Source organism: Myxocyprinus asiaticus, chromosome 27, assembly GCF_019703515.2.
Source record: "Myxocyprinus asiaticus isolate MX2 ecotype Aquarium Trade chromosome 27, UBuf_Myxa_2, whole genome shotgun sequence".
NCBI classification, from domain to species: Eukaryota; Metazoa; Chordata; class Actinopteri; order Cypriniformes; family Catostomidae; genus Myxocyprinus; species Myxocyprinus asiaticus.
Window position 1 is genome coordinate 9,821,004 of NC_059370.1, and position 15,534 is coordinate 9,836,537.

Genomic DNA, 15,534 nt, shown 5'->3' on the forward strand with positions numbered 1-15,534 from the left:
ATGGAGAACACATCCGGGGTAACAGCTACGTCACCGGAAACACGCTGCGTCGCTGTGCATCTCATTATATCTTCCGCAGGCATTATGACGCAGCAGTGAAACCTATTTAATAATGTGTGTGTTCAGTTTTATGAATATATCTGTGTATTTAATAAGTCAGTCTGCGGTTTAGCGACATAAATGGTATGAAAAGAAGTTGAAAATGCTTGTGTGTGTGTTTTTTTTTTTTGTTTTATATATATATATATGTGTGTGTGTGTGTGTGTGTGTGTGTACTCTAATAAGAAATGTTTGCTTTTTATTTCAAAGTTCTTTCTGTTTATAATGGCGTGCGACAGCATCACTGAGAGTGTGCTTGTTCATTTGGATGTTGAAAGTCTTGGACCTGAGGTCCTTCAACAAGACAAACCAGACTTTTCAGCAACAAGGAAATTGTACACCTATGTAAAGAAAAGGGTGAGTAAGCATAGTGATATATGTAACATCAGACACGTTGTTGTTTTGATTATTGCAGAGGTTGATGGTATTAGGTTTCCACCCTGATGTTTAGACATTCGCAACATTTGTGGCATGAAAGAAAGTGACAGCAGCTTGTGAAAACATCTCAGCACCAGCTCTTTGGCTCTGCTGTGGAAAGTCATTCAAAGAGTCAACATCAATCCACAAACATGTTGCAAATAGTCACGCCAGTGAGATTCACCAGCTCACCACTGAGACACTGGACAAGATGCTGCACCAGACTGACAGCGAGCATGCAATGCAAGAGTGCATTCATGATGAATCAACTGATGTATCGTCCTGGATCCCTGATACAAGCCAGGTTTCAGAGGCTGATCTGATCAAGTATGTGCATCGCAAGATTCAGATACCATCTGCCAAGTTGAGTTAGGATGACAATGTGCTTTTTATAAGATATGGTTTTCATGTAGTTGATCTCTTTTAGGGGCCCTGGTGAAGTCCTGTTATTTTACTGATACTGCCAGTTAAACAATCCTCAGATCATCTGTCAGTGGCAGAAGGAGCTTGGTTCAAAGCTTCAGCTCACAGGCAAGGTAATTTAAAAGCTAATCTCAAATGCAAAACAGACTTTTTTAAAAGCATGTGGGTAGTTGACACAAAACGTGTCCATGGACATGGAAAAACCACAGGAAGTGAATGGGGCCAGTTTATAAACATTTAAATACAAAGTGTTTCAAAACGATAGCCACAGGACATAAATATTGTACGCGTTAACATGATTTTGGTGTAATAAAATCCCATAGAGGTTTTCCAACGTTATGTCGTCATGGCAACAATGTTGTAATATTGGCTATAACTTAACACAGCAAAGGTTAGTAAGAGATTTTATCACACTAAAATCATGATAACACACATAATGTTTATGTCTTGTGCCGATACTTTTAAAACAGTATTTTGAAGTTAATGTACTGGCCCTACTCACTTCCATTGTGAGGGCCTCACTGTAACCATGATTTCTGCATCTTTTTTTTTTCTTTTTTTTCTGTTGACTGAGCTTAAAAGAATATTTCACCCAAAAATGAAAATTATCTTTCCTACCATCCCAGATGTGTATGACTTTCTTTCTTCTGCAGTACACAAATTAATATTTTAGAAGAATATTTCAGCTCTGTAGGTCCATACAATATAAGTGAATGGTGACCAGAACTGTGGAGCTCCAAAAAGCACATAAAACCAGCATAAAAGTAATCCATAATACTCCAATGGTCTTAAATATTGATCTGTTTCTCACCCACACCTATCGTATCACTTCTGAAGACATTGATTTAACCAATGGAGTCATATGGATTACTTTCATGCTGCCTTTATGATTTTTGGAGCTTCAAAGTTCTGGTCACCATTCACTTGTATTGTATGGACCTACAGAGATGAATATTCTGCATTAAATCTTCATTTGTGTTCTTCAGAAGAAAGAAAGTTGTACACATCTGGGATGGCATGAGGGTGAGTAAATGATGAGAGAATTTAAATTTTTGAGCAAACTATCACTTTTGACTTGTATTGAACCCAGAACATTGCTTTAAAATTTATATGAACGCTGCATTGGGAAAGTGTACATTTTAGGTCCTGGAACTGGTCACCGTTTCTAAGTTTTTCACCATTTTTAATGAGCTGCATACATAATAATTATAATAGAATTAACAAAATGCTGTTTAAATTAGTTTTAGATTGAGCATAACATACAGTATGTCGCCACAAGACATGTCAACTTTCCAAAAGTATTTTATGTCAACTAACTAACCATGTATTCTTATTTTAAATAGTTGGTCTTGTTTTTCCACAGATATGAGTGGCTAGTGAGGGTATTAACGGTACAGTTGGTGGCACCAAAACAGCCACTAATCTTTACATCAAAGCAATGCTTTGAACTAATGCAAATACTAATGCAAATACAGGATTTCAAGGTAAAGTAATCAGTGCTACATCTCATGGCGACTCTCCAGAATAACACTAATAAAATGCACAAAAGAGATGCATTTCATACAAAGTGCATCACTGATTTTTTTTTTTCCTCAGAGAAGTGGAGGTGGTACAGAGTGCTTTTCTGATCTTAGGGTTGGTGTCTACAAAGAAATTGTCCCTATGGGTGTGGATCCAGATGTCATCTCGTACAGATTGGCTGGTAAGGGAAACACTTTAATAATGGAGACTTTCTTTAAAATATACATAAAATCTATTCATCTTTGTGGACGTGTATGAAATTTATATTGAGGAGAACAATATGTTATGCAAGTGTCATGCTTCACAAAGGAATACATTTGGAACCAAAGGAATTTCATAAAGAAGTGAAGAACCTCATGGAAAATAAGTCTGCAGACAGTGATACTATACTGCTGGACTGCAGAAACTTCTATGAGAGCACAATTGTAAGAATCAATGTATTCAGTCCTGAAAGTTCAAGTCCGTGATGTCAGAACTTTGTTAATAGTTCGGTGAATTATGCATTACTCTCTATCTGTTCCCAGGGTAAGTTCAGTCAGTGTTTGGCACCTGATATCCGGAAATTCAGCTACTTCCCAGACTATGTGGAAAATAATCTGGATCTCTTCCAGGACAAAAAGGTTCTGATGTACTGTACTGGTGGCATTCGCTGTGAACGAGGCTCAGCTTACCTTCGAGCAAAGGTAAGTCTGAATGGAAATAAGTCTAATGGAAATGTAGATTTGTGGGCAAAGGTTTGTAATATTCTCAAGTCGTCTTTTTCCAAATATCCAGAATGTCTGCAAGGAGGTGTACCAGCTGAAGGGTGGCATTCACAAATACCTAGAGCAGTTCCCCAATGGCTTCTACCGTGGTAAACTCTTTGTGTTTGATGAACGTTATGCAATCGCATTCAACAAGGACATCACCTTAGGTGTGTAGTGCAAGCTTTTTGTAGTTATACACTTTTCAAAAGTCATACTATTGAGTTAGAAACTAAACATATGGTCTTATTTTCTCAGAGTACAGATATTGTAGTTGCCCGTGGGATCAATATCAGCTGTGCTCCATGAACTTCTGCTGCCAGCTGGTGCTGTCGTGCAACACCTGTAGAGAGAACGGTCTGACACCCTGCTGTCCCGTGTGCCAAGCTAAAGAGCAAAACCACAGTGACGGCTCCTCTGATGGGACTCCTCATAAAGAGGAATGTGATTGCACAATGTCACGACCCCGAATCCCTAAAGACACTTTATGACAAATCCAGATTTAGTATACTCAAGAACAGTTTCGACCACATTCATCTTAGATGGCCTGTAATGACTCTGTGTGATTTTAAAGTAATTTAGATACAAATCTTGCCTCTTAAATCTTAATGCTTTTTTAAATAGATGACGTATCAGTATAACTTTCTCTAGCAGATCTAGTCAATTACAAAGTGTTGTACCGATTAAATTGTGCTTTTAAAAACTGGACACAGCGGTAAATCATAAATAAATTGCATAACATGGGGCCTGAGTAGCTCAGCAAGACGCTGACTACCACACCTGGAGTCACGAGTTTGAATCCAGGGCATGCTGAGTGATTCCAACCAGGTCTCCTAAGCAACCAAATTGGCCTGGTTGCTAGGGTGGGTAGAGTCACGTTGGGTTAACCTCCTCGTGGTCGCCATAATGTGGTTCTCCTCTCAGTGGAAAATAGCGTGGACCTCCACACGCGCTAGGTCTCCGCGGTAACACGCTCAAGTCACGTGATAAGATGCGTGGACTGACGGTCTCAGACACGGAGGCAACTGAGATTCGTCCTCCGTCACCCAGATTGAGGCGTCACTACGCCACCACGAGGACCTAGAGCGCATTGGGAATTGGACATTCCAAATTGGGGAGAAAAAAAATATATGTATATTTTTTTATAAATTGCATAACATTTCTTCTCCTCATTCATAATTTTATTTTACATACAGAATCATAGAAATAAAAAGGAATGGCTAGAGTCATTTGTCCAACACAGCGATCAGGTCATTCAACACAAAGGACAAAGCTATTGTACAATACACGCATAAAACAATAAAGAGGCAAAATATTTAATTGCATATTTCCTTGAACACGAGATTAAATAAATATCAACACAAATCACTTTACACAAACAGGCATACTTTCTTCATTCTTTGAGTAAGAGAACAGCATGTAAAGCTTGAAATAAAATGATTTTTCCCTTGTAGACAAAGCGACAGTGAAATGTTCTCTTAATTTTGGCAATGTACAAGCTTCCAGCATCTGCAGAGGGCAAAGAGAATATAATGATGTAAAACTACATGCTCATGCATTTTAGTACAATGTTACATTTGTATATGTAATCTGAATGTTCATTCTAGTTTACCTTGTTTGTGAAGGCAACAATAAATCCAGCAATGGACCCTATGGCCAGTGATGGTAGAGGTACCAGATGGTATCGTTGCTCAGCGTTGGTCCAAGCAATGGGTTCAGCTGTGCTAGAATAGCTATCAGCCAGCTAAACAAAATCAAGAAGCAGAGTGAAAACATAACTGTATTATTTGTATTTTTCCATAAATACAACAAGACATAAGGATAATCACAACACTGCCTCCTTGTGGCTACTTAAAACACTGTCCTATTTCTTTAAAATAATAAATAATTCAAAGAAAAGAGGGACAGTACAGTCCTAGTATATGTAAGATACAAATACATGTATATACATTTATTTGCTCGTTTATTACCTATGTGTGGGGAACCTGCACAATGAACATGAACTTGACTGGCCTGGATGTGCTGTTTGTTTTTAATCAATAATAATGAAATTGCCCAAAGGCTGTGTTTGACTTTCAGCTTATACACAACACAACTGCCTGTTTCTTTTACAACATAGAAATAGCATTTATTTCTCATTAACCTCTCTAAAAGTGTATAAATGAAAGCTATTTTAAAGGATTTGTACTTACAACAGGTAGCAACAAACTGCAGTTAGTACCAGCATGGTCGCAATGACTCTGATGGGCAGAAAATACAATGTAAACAACTGATATTTAATAAACACTTGTTGAATAAAAACGACTGACCACTTTGGCACAGCAATGTCACGTGATCGAGTTATACATACAGCTCGCATTAAGAATAATACTTTGTTTTTTCGTATTTTAATGCAGATCACAAACTTCCTAAAGTCTTTAAACTGCGTTAACTACTAAAACTTTACTGGTTTAATAAGTCTTTACCAGGTCTCGCACTTGTATTTGTACGCATCATGTGTTTGATATATGTAATTCAGTATGGTAAAGTTTTTAAGGAAATGCTAATGTTTGCTTACCCTCGATTCGGTCCTTTAGGAATAAACAACGGAATAACTCCACCGACAAGACCCCAAAACACAGTCATAACTGATATAGAAATCACAAAAGATGTGCTCGCCATTATATTATCTATGTATATGGAGGTTTTTCCAGTAAAACTAGTAAAGTTGTCAGACTCCAAACCGCTCGCGCTAGACTGCTGTGTGGACGATGACGATCACATGACTCTCTACAGGCCGTAAAGAGAAGCGACAGACATGACTGATGAGGAGGATGGCTCATCTCTTCCTCTGCACTCACTATGGAAAACACACATCAAATTACTGTAGGTCTAGTTGGCGCATACACAATCTCCATTGGAGTCACATGAAACCTTTTCACCAGCATGAATGATTGAGTCATCTCACTGACTTCTTGCATTGATAAAAAAAAAACTAAAAAAAACAAGCAGGACTGAACCCATCAGTTCCACAAGTGGCCATATAGTTCATATAGTTCCCTGTGCTCACTGTGTCTGTGAAGTAATAAGAATTTCCCTGCATACATTTGTTTTCCGCAGTGAAGAAACAAGGTATTGCTCAAACTGTGATTGTCCATTGTGCTATTAACCCTCATGCTCTGTTGGGAAGAAGAAGAAAAAAACGACAATTAAAACCAGTGTACAACTGACAGCTTGACACCTCTGTGGAGTACTACACTAATCGTAACATCCTAGTATTTGAAAATGTATTGCATTTTGCAGTCTCTGAGACCTCAAAGCAATGCATCTTTTATGTGGAGGATGTTCAAAGCATCTTAAAGGTGCACTCTTTTTTCTACATTAGAAAAGTTTTACTTCTAAATAAATTAATTATAATTTTGAAACATAGGTATAAAATCATGAGCACATACATGAGATGAGTGCTCTAGTAATATCAGTAACCTTATAAAAGCTGTTTTATTCTACATGGGGCAGGGGCACCTCATGGGGGCGGCCATTTTAGAATCACATGACCAGCTGAATACTACTCGCTTAATCTCAGTAACCGTCTTGTTATTGGACACTTTCACTCTTGGATTAAATTAACCATGACCGACTGTGAATAGTGAATTTCTACAATGGCATCTTTAACCAAAAACTGTTAATTTTGAATGATGCTACATCCACACCACTAGGTGCAAGGCCAAGATGAGGAGCAAAATCTTACTGAGCGCACCTTTAAAGGGATAGTTCACTCAAAAATGAAAATTCTCATCATTTACTCACCCTCATGCCATCCCAGATGTGTGACTTTCTTCTGCAGAACACAAATTACTATTTTCAGAAGAATATTTCAACTTTGTAGGTCCATACAATGCAAGTGAATGGTGGTTAGAACTTTGAAGGTCCAAAAAGGACAAAGGCAGCTAAAAATAATCCATAGGACTAGAGGTTAAATCAGTCTTCAGAAGTGATATAATAGGTGTTGTTGGTAAACAGATCAATATTCAAGTCCTTTTCTACTATAAGTTCTCCTCCCTACCCATTAGGAAGTGATATGCACAAAAAAAAAAAAAAAACTTTAAAAGGACCATCAAAGTTCTGCCGAGATACTCTTCTAAAAGTCTTTGTGTTCAGCAGAAGAAAGTCACACACATCTGGGATGGCATGAGTGCAAGTAAATGAGAATTTTCATTTTTACGTGAACTACTCCTTTAAAGTGCTTTGAACATCCTTCACAATAAATAGTTTTAAAAATGAAATTGAGTTTGTCAACACTTCTCATAAGATTAGAAGTATCAACCTGATAGATCAATGCAAAGTTTCATTAATTAAAAGTATCTCAGAAACCAAACAGAACATGTGAGTTAAATGAAATCTGATAACTCAAGACACAACACTGGTCTGCTTTTCCACATTAAAAATGTATGCACAACTGAGCTCAAATCCTTAAATTATTCCACAGCACAGGTCAAATTTAGCAAAAGGAGTGAAAAGAACCACCAAAATCGGAAGTTTTTACAGTCTTTTATTGATAGCAAAAGAATCATTTCACTCCTGCATTTTCTCAATGGTCTCCTCCTTGTATTTTCCCTTCTCCTTGCCGTCCTGTCGGGACTTGGCCTTGCGCTCAAGGATCTTCTTGCGATCCTTGTCAAGCTTTAGCCTGGTGATCACCACCTGTAGGACACAAGATTTTTTTAATTTGATTAAAACTTCCACCCAAGTGCAGGAAAAAAGCCTGAAGCACAAGTCAGTCAAACTGCATACATCAGTTCTAACAGGACAGTACAACAGCTCAGATATACTGTGAAGTTAAAGGGATAGATCACCCAAAAATGAAAATTCTCTCATTACTCTCACCCTCATAATATCCCAGGTGTGTATGACTTTCTTCAGCAGAACACATTTGAAGAAATATATCTTAGCTCAGTAGGTCCTTAAAATACAAGTGAATGGAGATTTCTCTTTTGAAGCTCCAAAAATCACAGACGGTCAGCATAAACGTCATCCATACGACACCAGCAGTTACATTTCTGTCTTCTAAAGCAACACGATTGCTTTAGCTGCGAAAAATATAAATATTTAAGAGCTCTAAATCATGCTTTCGGTTAGCAGTGGTACATGCGTGACGTAATCGCATTGGCATTTCAAACAAGCGAGAACTGAGACACACGAGTCACACCCGGAAGAGCAGCACTGTTCACAAGTGAGGAGGAACACTGTACAGTAGCTTGGTTGGTTTTGATCTGTTTTTATGGGTTTCTTAACTCACAATGGTGCGTTTGTGTGCTTATCCTGGATGTCTTAACAGAGAGAAAAACGTGAGATTATGTCCGTAACATGCCAAAGGTAATACGTCACATGAGACTGCTTGGACCCCACCCTCTCATGAAACCTAACGAAAGCAATGATTTGGAGTTAAAAAGTACTTAGATATTGATATTTTTTTCACACCAAAAGTGATACTATTGCTTTAGAAGACCGCTGGTGTCGTATGGATGACATTAATGCTGACTGTCTGTGATTTCAAAAGAGAAATCTCCATTCACTTGCATTTTAAGGACCTACTGAGCTAAGATATTTTTCTAATTTTCTTCAAACATGTTCTGGTGAAGAAAGTCATACACATCTGGGATATCAAGAATTTTCATTTCATTTTTTCAAGCAACCATTTGTCTGTCTTTCTTGCAGATGTTCTTATTAACATTACAGTCAATACAGGAAACAAAAAAAATACTAAAACTACTAAGTTTTTACCAAAATTTGGTCATGTTTAGCCCATGGTCTACAGTCAATAAAAAGGCCACTCTTTGAAGGTTCATACTTGAGTCCTCTTAAAAAGAACCGAACTCAGACCTTTTTCACTCCAGCAACAAACGAATGAAACAGTGAAACAAAATGAGCCACAATCTTCTTCATATTTACATTGTATCTGTCAATTTTGCACCTGTTTTTGTCCACTTTGTGATGGATCTCATTAATCATCAATATTTTTGGAAAACAAGTCAACTTGAATATTACTGTAATATTATATTGCTAATTATTATTATACAACAATTATATGTCTGTAATAAAATCTTAACTTGCACAGGGCAATGCTATGTGATTCAGTTAAACCAAAGATTTCTAAACCATCAAGCTTTTATGTTGGGCGGAAAAATGCAGCAAGTGTGTCTGTGTAGCTGACATCACATTCACAACACCTCTATAATGTGCTCTTCATTTTAACATCATCTCCTCCTCTGTCCACAAATACCCGGTGCCATGGGGTGTATTACTTATACAGGTGCATCTCAATAAATTAGAATGTTGTGGAAAAGTTCATTTATTTCAGTAATTCAACTCAAATTGTGAAACTCGTGTATTAAATAAATTCAATGCACACAGACTGAAGTAGTTTAAGTCTTTGGTTCTTTTAATTGTGATGATTTTGCTCACATTTAACAAAAACCCACCAATTCACTATCTCAACAAATTAGAATACATCATTTTAGTGAATTGTTGGCCTTCTGGAAAGTATGTTCATTTACTGTATATGTACTCAATACTTGGTAGGGGCTCCTTTTGCTTTAATTACTGCCTTAATTCGGCATGGCATGGAGGTGATCAGTTTGTGGCACTGCTGAGGTGGTATGGAAGCCCAGGTTTCTTTGACAGTGGCCTTCAGCTCATCTGCATTTTTTGGTCTCTTGTTTCTCATTTTCCTCTTGACAATACCCCACAGATTCTCTATGGGGTTCAGGTCTGGTGAGTTTGCTGGCCAGTCAAGCACACCAACACCATGGTCATTTAACCAACTTTTGGTGCTTTTGGCAGTGTGGGCAGGTGCCAAATCCTGCTGGAAAATGAAATCAGCATCTTTAAAAAGCTGGTCAGCAGAAGGAAGCATGAAGTGCTCCAAAATGTCTTGGTAAACGGGTGCAGTGACTTTGGTTTTCAAAAAACACAATGGACCAACACCAGCAGATGACATTGCACTCCAAATCATCACAGACTGTGGAAACTTAACACTGGACTTCAAGCAACTTGGGCTATGAGCTTCTCCACCCTTCCTCCAGACTCTAGGACCTTGGTTTCCAAATGAAATACAAATCTTGCTCTCATCTGAAAAGAGGACTTTGCAACACTGGGCAACAGTCCAGTTCTTCTTCTCCTTAGCCCAGGTAAGACGCCTCTGATGTTGTCTGTGGTTCAGGAGTGGCTTAACAAGAGGAATACGACAACTGTAGCCAAATTCCTTGACACGTCTGTGTGTGGTGGCTCTTGATGCCTTGACCCCAGCCTCAGTCCATTCCTTGTGAAGTTCACCCAAATTCTTGAATCGATTTTGCTTGACAATCATAAGGCTGCGGTTCTCTCGGTTGGTTGTGCATCTTTTTCTTCCACACTTTTTCCTTCCACTCAACTTTCTGTTAACATGCTTGGATACAGCACTCTGTGAACAGCCAGCTTCTCTGGCGATGAAAGTTTGTGGCTTACCCTCCTTGTGAAGGGTGTCAATGATTGTCTTCTGGACAACTGTCAGATTAGCAGTCTTCCCCATGATTGTGTAGCCTAGTGAACCAAACTGAGAGACCATTTTGAAGGCTCAGGAAACCTTTGCAGGTGTTTTGAGTTGATTAGCTGATTGGCATGTCACCATATTCTAATTTTTTGAGATAGTGAATTGGTGGGTTTTTGTTAAATGTGAGCCAAAATCATCACAATTAAATAACCAAAGACTTAAACTACTTCAGTCTGTGTGCATTGAATTTAATAAACGAGTTTCACAATATGAGTTGAATTACTGAAATAAATGAACTTTTCCACGACATTCTAATTTATTGAGATGCATCTGTACATTAACTTGTAGCACCCAAACATACTTGGAATTATGCAAAAGTGAAATTAAAGTGAATCTGGAGATCTAAATAGGCCTACCGCAATTAGTGAGTTTAAGCAAACGGAACCAAACTCGGAGCACATCTGTTACTAAGAGCACGAGATGGAGTTGAGCACAGAACCACTCTGAAAACACTGTAATAATGCTTTTACACAATACAGACAGGACAGTTCAAATAAACTTTGAAGTGAGCAGACTATTTATTTAAATCGCAGCCCTTCAGGGTTTAATAATTGCACATGGTCGACTCGTATCACAATTTCAGTTTTAGTTTTATAGCCCTACTGGGAACTACACTCAGATATAGGAACATTAAGGACTGGATAAATGCCCTTTTAACATTGCATCAGGAAGAAGAGATGCAAGACAACTGTTAATCCATGCAATCAAAACTAGTTCAGACATTACTTGGTTTGTCTTCAAATGGATGATTCAACTGATAAACCATGAGCAAATAATACAAAAGTACTTGCTGTGCTACCTCTGACAGGCAGCCAGATGCTTCAATCAACTGCAAACTGACCGACAAATCTATATAATCTCCCAATATTTGCCCATTTTAAGAGGAGCGGCATCATTCAATGACCACATGCACTCATCAACAGACCAATTATCTCACCCTTGTGACAAACTCCACTGACAGACTTGTAAAACGATATTTTGCCTTTCAATTTTGGTAAATTTACAGTCGTCATATTTGTATAGCGCTTTTCACAACAAACACTGTTTTAAAGCAGCTTCACAGAAAATTATGCTGAAACAGAAAATGATCCAGAAAAAGTCCTCACTGTACGGTTCAACTGAATAACAGGATTCAAAAGAAAATGAGTAAATATTATGTACGTTAAGTACATTTTTTTTTTTTTTTTAATTTTGTACACATCTCATTTGCGGTCATTAACTTGTATGGGAGACAAGGGCTTGTAGTCATACGGAAGTTAAATCATGTCTCGGTAATAAGAGTCAAAAGTACAATTGGTAAATTGTACCAAAGTAAATTTTCAATGTTATTGAGGTTAAACAAGCGAACGCAAACCACACTGGCATACATTCAGGCAAGAGTCAACTATATTATGAAGGCAGACTTTTACCAAAAGGCTTAAATGTGTCCTTAGGACAAAGGTATTTTTCACAAAAGTCAGGTTAAAGCATGTCATCACATTTTTTAATTACAATATTTGTTAACCAAAACACGGTTGATAATTTAGCATGTTACCTTTTCCGTGCATGTTTAATGAATCCTTTTGTGCTTCATAATTGTTTAACTTTGAACATTTCACCGAAAAGCCTTTAAAGGCTGTTTAAAGTGATAGTTCACCCAAAATTGTAAATTCTCTCATCATTTACTCACCCTCATGCCATCCCAGATGTGTATGATTTTTCTACTTAACACAAAGATTTTTTTGTAAGAATATCTCTGCTCGGTATGTCAATACAATGCAAGGTAATGGTGACCAAAACTTTAAAGCTCCAAAAAGAGCATAAAAGTAATCCTTAAGACTCAAGTGGTTTAGTCCATATCTTCAAAAGCGATATGATAAAATCAGATCAATATACAACTTTTTTTTTTTTTACAATAAATATCCACTTTCGCTTCCACTGGTCAAATGTGGAGATTTATAGTAAAAAAGGACTTAATAATGGTCTGATTCTCACCCACACTTATATCATTTCAGAAGACATGGATTTAACCACTGGAGTAATTTGGATTACTTTTATGCTGTCTTTATGTGCTTTTTGGAGCTTCACGGTTCTGGTCACCTTTCACTTGCATTGTAAGGACCTACAGAGCTGAAATATTCATCGTTTGCGTTCTGTTTTAAAAAGAAAGTCATACACATCTGGGATGCCATGAGGGTGAGTAATTGATGAGAATTTTCATTTTTGGGTGAACTATCCCTTTAATACAGTCATAGATGTAGAGGCGTAGATTTAGTTTTGTTTGTCAGGATGGTGGGGACATGTTCCCATCCCGTCACACCCCAATATTCACATGAAACCGGCAGCACTGGTTTTGCGACAGGTTTCATTGCAACAATCTGCTGCACTACTGGGGCAAGTTGTCACACTGTGTTCATTGCACTGTATCTTCTTCCCTGGGCGATGACGGCTTTTTTGAAGCCAAGACATCAAGGTATTTGGCTCTGCAGAAATTGACCTACTCATTCACTGGACTAAAAAGTGTGACAACTAGCCCCGGTCTGCCCCCTTATGTGCTCTCTAGATACTGGTCCTAAGTTATTTTGATGAAAAACTGACTAATGCCAGCATAACTTTCTGCTTCCGAAGAAAAAACTGGAGATGTAACGGTCCCATACCTTGCTGGGGTGGATGCCAACATGGACTGTGGTGCCATTGGCCTTCTCACGCTGCACACGCTCGATGTAAATGACATACTTCTTCCTGTAGACCTGGACTACTTTGCCGATCTGCTGGCCCTTGTAGTGTCCCCGAACAACCTGATGAAAATAAACAAGTTAAATGGACCAGTAAGATACCTACCATCTTCCTTTCAGAAGTTCATCACTTTTAGAATTTTACAGACACAGCATATCCACAAAAATATAGATTTACAGCATAAGTCCATAAAAAAAATTAAAAAAAAAGCACAAGTCTACTAATCTCACCTAAGTCAACCAATTAAGGCCAAGTCTGAACTAATCCGTTTAAGTTTGAAAACTCAAGTTTTCACTTTTCTAATGACATCGTATACCATTTTCAGTGGAGGAAACGCCGTTCCAGTGTGGGTGAGAATTTATGCGTTTTCAAACGCAACTGTATTAGTGTGGACATGTCCTAAATGACAGTTGGCAGCGTCCCCTCACCTGGACCTCATCGTCCTTACGGATGGGCATGGATCTCACGTTGTATTTCTGGCGGAGCTCTTTGGACAGAGGGGAGGACATGATCTTCCTGCGGATGTGTGATGGGGCATTGAAGTGCCTCTTGCGGTTTTTGCGCCGGGAGGAGGTCACAAAGGTATTGAGCTTCATGATGGCTGCAAAAGAGAGGACACAGTTAAAACAAACTCTACTCAAAACAAATGATCAGAGAAACAGTGGTAGTGTAAACATCAATGCCTCTTCACATTTATCCAACAGAGCTGTCACTCATTCATATCAATGTGGACATATGAGACCATCTTCCACAATAACTTAACACTATTAATTTCAGAACATGTGCATTGACGTCTTGACAATATATGCGGTGTATGTATAGAGCCAGCTCCAAGTCAAAAACACTGGCACAATCAACAGTCTTCTCACATTTTACCGAGTTTCAAGAGTGTTTGAAGGAAACATGACTAGAAACCTGTGCCACTTTATAAAGCGAAATTACTGTCTTGTATTTCGGCCAAAATATCGGTAACGTTATTCACACGGGACAGAGCAGAGCTCCTATAGCCGCCACTGGCTAAACTTTGGCGACTGAATCTAACGTCATTTTGTAATGTGGGCAAGAAATAACAGTACTTAATTAACGGTAGTGACACTGTGTAACGACAACGTGTGCTTTAACGTTTGAACACACAGAATCCACACGGATGGCAAAGGATGTTTGTGAAATGCTTTAGCGATCTCGTCTTACCCTGCCGACTTGTCGCTATGGCCGCCGGAAAAGAGACTTGAGATTTACTTCCGCTAGAATTAGTTGTAGACCAAATCTCGCGAGATCGGCGTGGAAAGTGTGATTTCAAAGTAGCCGTGTTGAGCTGTTATTTCTTTGAACTAAAAGAAATATGTGATGTACAAGATAAACAAAATAATAGGATATATAATATATAAGTAATATAATATATAATAATATATATAATATAAAAATCTAAATTTGGAGGATTTAAAATTATTTGGACAGTTATTTGTGATTTCTTTAGGCTAAATATTCAACATGGGTCATTTAAGATACTTCCATAAAAACAAATACAGCAAAAAAAATAAAAAAATAAAATAAAATCTATAAATAAATAAATAAATACATTTATATTTAAATATATTCACACACACACATATATATGCAGTGTGGTGTGATTAAAATTATTATCAATTAACAGACAAATCTGTAAATGAGATGACTTCAATTCATTTTGTAATTAGTTGTGCTGACTTTACTTATTATTATTATGAAACTATTAAATCACATGTGAACAAGTCAAGACTACAAGTATAAACATATCAATATCATTCATAAATATGAGTATTTAAAAAAAAATATTTAAGCCTGTTTTTAAGACGTAAGCATTTCAGTTTGATAACATATTTCTATTCAAATATTTAACAAAAGTTATTTTTAACAAAAGTCAATTAATATAACTTAAATTTAGTTTTTAAAAATAGATTTAAGTTTTATTAATTTTATTTAGTTAAAGATTACTTAATTCCATTTGATTTAAATTTGTTGAAATATTTAAAATATACCTTAAAAACAGACAGATTTGTGTGTGTGTGT

At 37.5% G+C, this 15,534-nt stretch overlaps 2 protein-coding genes and 1 pseudogene across 2 annotated transcripts; 1 reads left to right on the forward strand and 2 right to left on the reverse strand.

Annotated features, from left to right (window-relative positions):
- The first annotated feature begins 57 nt into the window (after positions 1-57).
- LOC127417607 (thiosulfate sulfurtransferase/rhodanese-like domain-containing protein 2) lies at positions 58-4,208 on the forward strand (annotated as a pseudogene).
- Positions 4,209-4,505: 297 nt separating this feature from the next.
- Positions 4,506-5,964, reverse strand: LOC127417626 (V-type proton ATPase subunit e 1-like). Its single transcript, XM_051657675.1, has 4 exons — positions 5,761-5,964; positions 5,396-5,443; positions 4,816-4,947; positions 4,506-4,712 (listed from the first exon to the last, which is right to left on the reverse strand). Exons 1-3 carry the CDS (start codon positions 5,862-5,864, stop codon positions 4,854-4,856), a joined length of 246 nt encoding a protein of 81 aa, XP_051513635.1. The 5' UTR covers positions 5,865-5,964; the 3' UTR covers positions 4,506-4,712; positions 4,816-4,853.
- A 1,750-nt stretch (positions 5,965-7,714) lies between these two features.
- LOC127417623 (60S ribosomal protein L26) lies at positions 7,715-14,728 on the reverse strand. Its single transcript, XM_051657670.1, has 4 exons — positions 14,677-14,728; positions 13,914-14,086; positions 13,407-13,547; positions 7,715-7,883 (listed from the first exon to the last, which is right to left on the reverse strand). The coding sequence occupies exons 2-4, from the start codon at positions 14,079-14,081 to the stop codon at positions 7,755-7,757; spliced, it is 438 nt and encodes a 145-aa protein (XP_051513630.1). The 5' UTR covers positions 14,082-14,086; positions 14,677-14,728; the 3' UTR covers positions 7,715-7,754.
- Between the last annotated feature and the right edge of the window lie 806 nt (positions 14,729-15,534).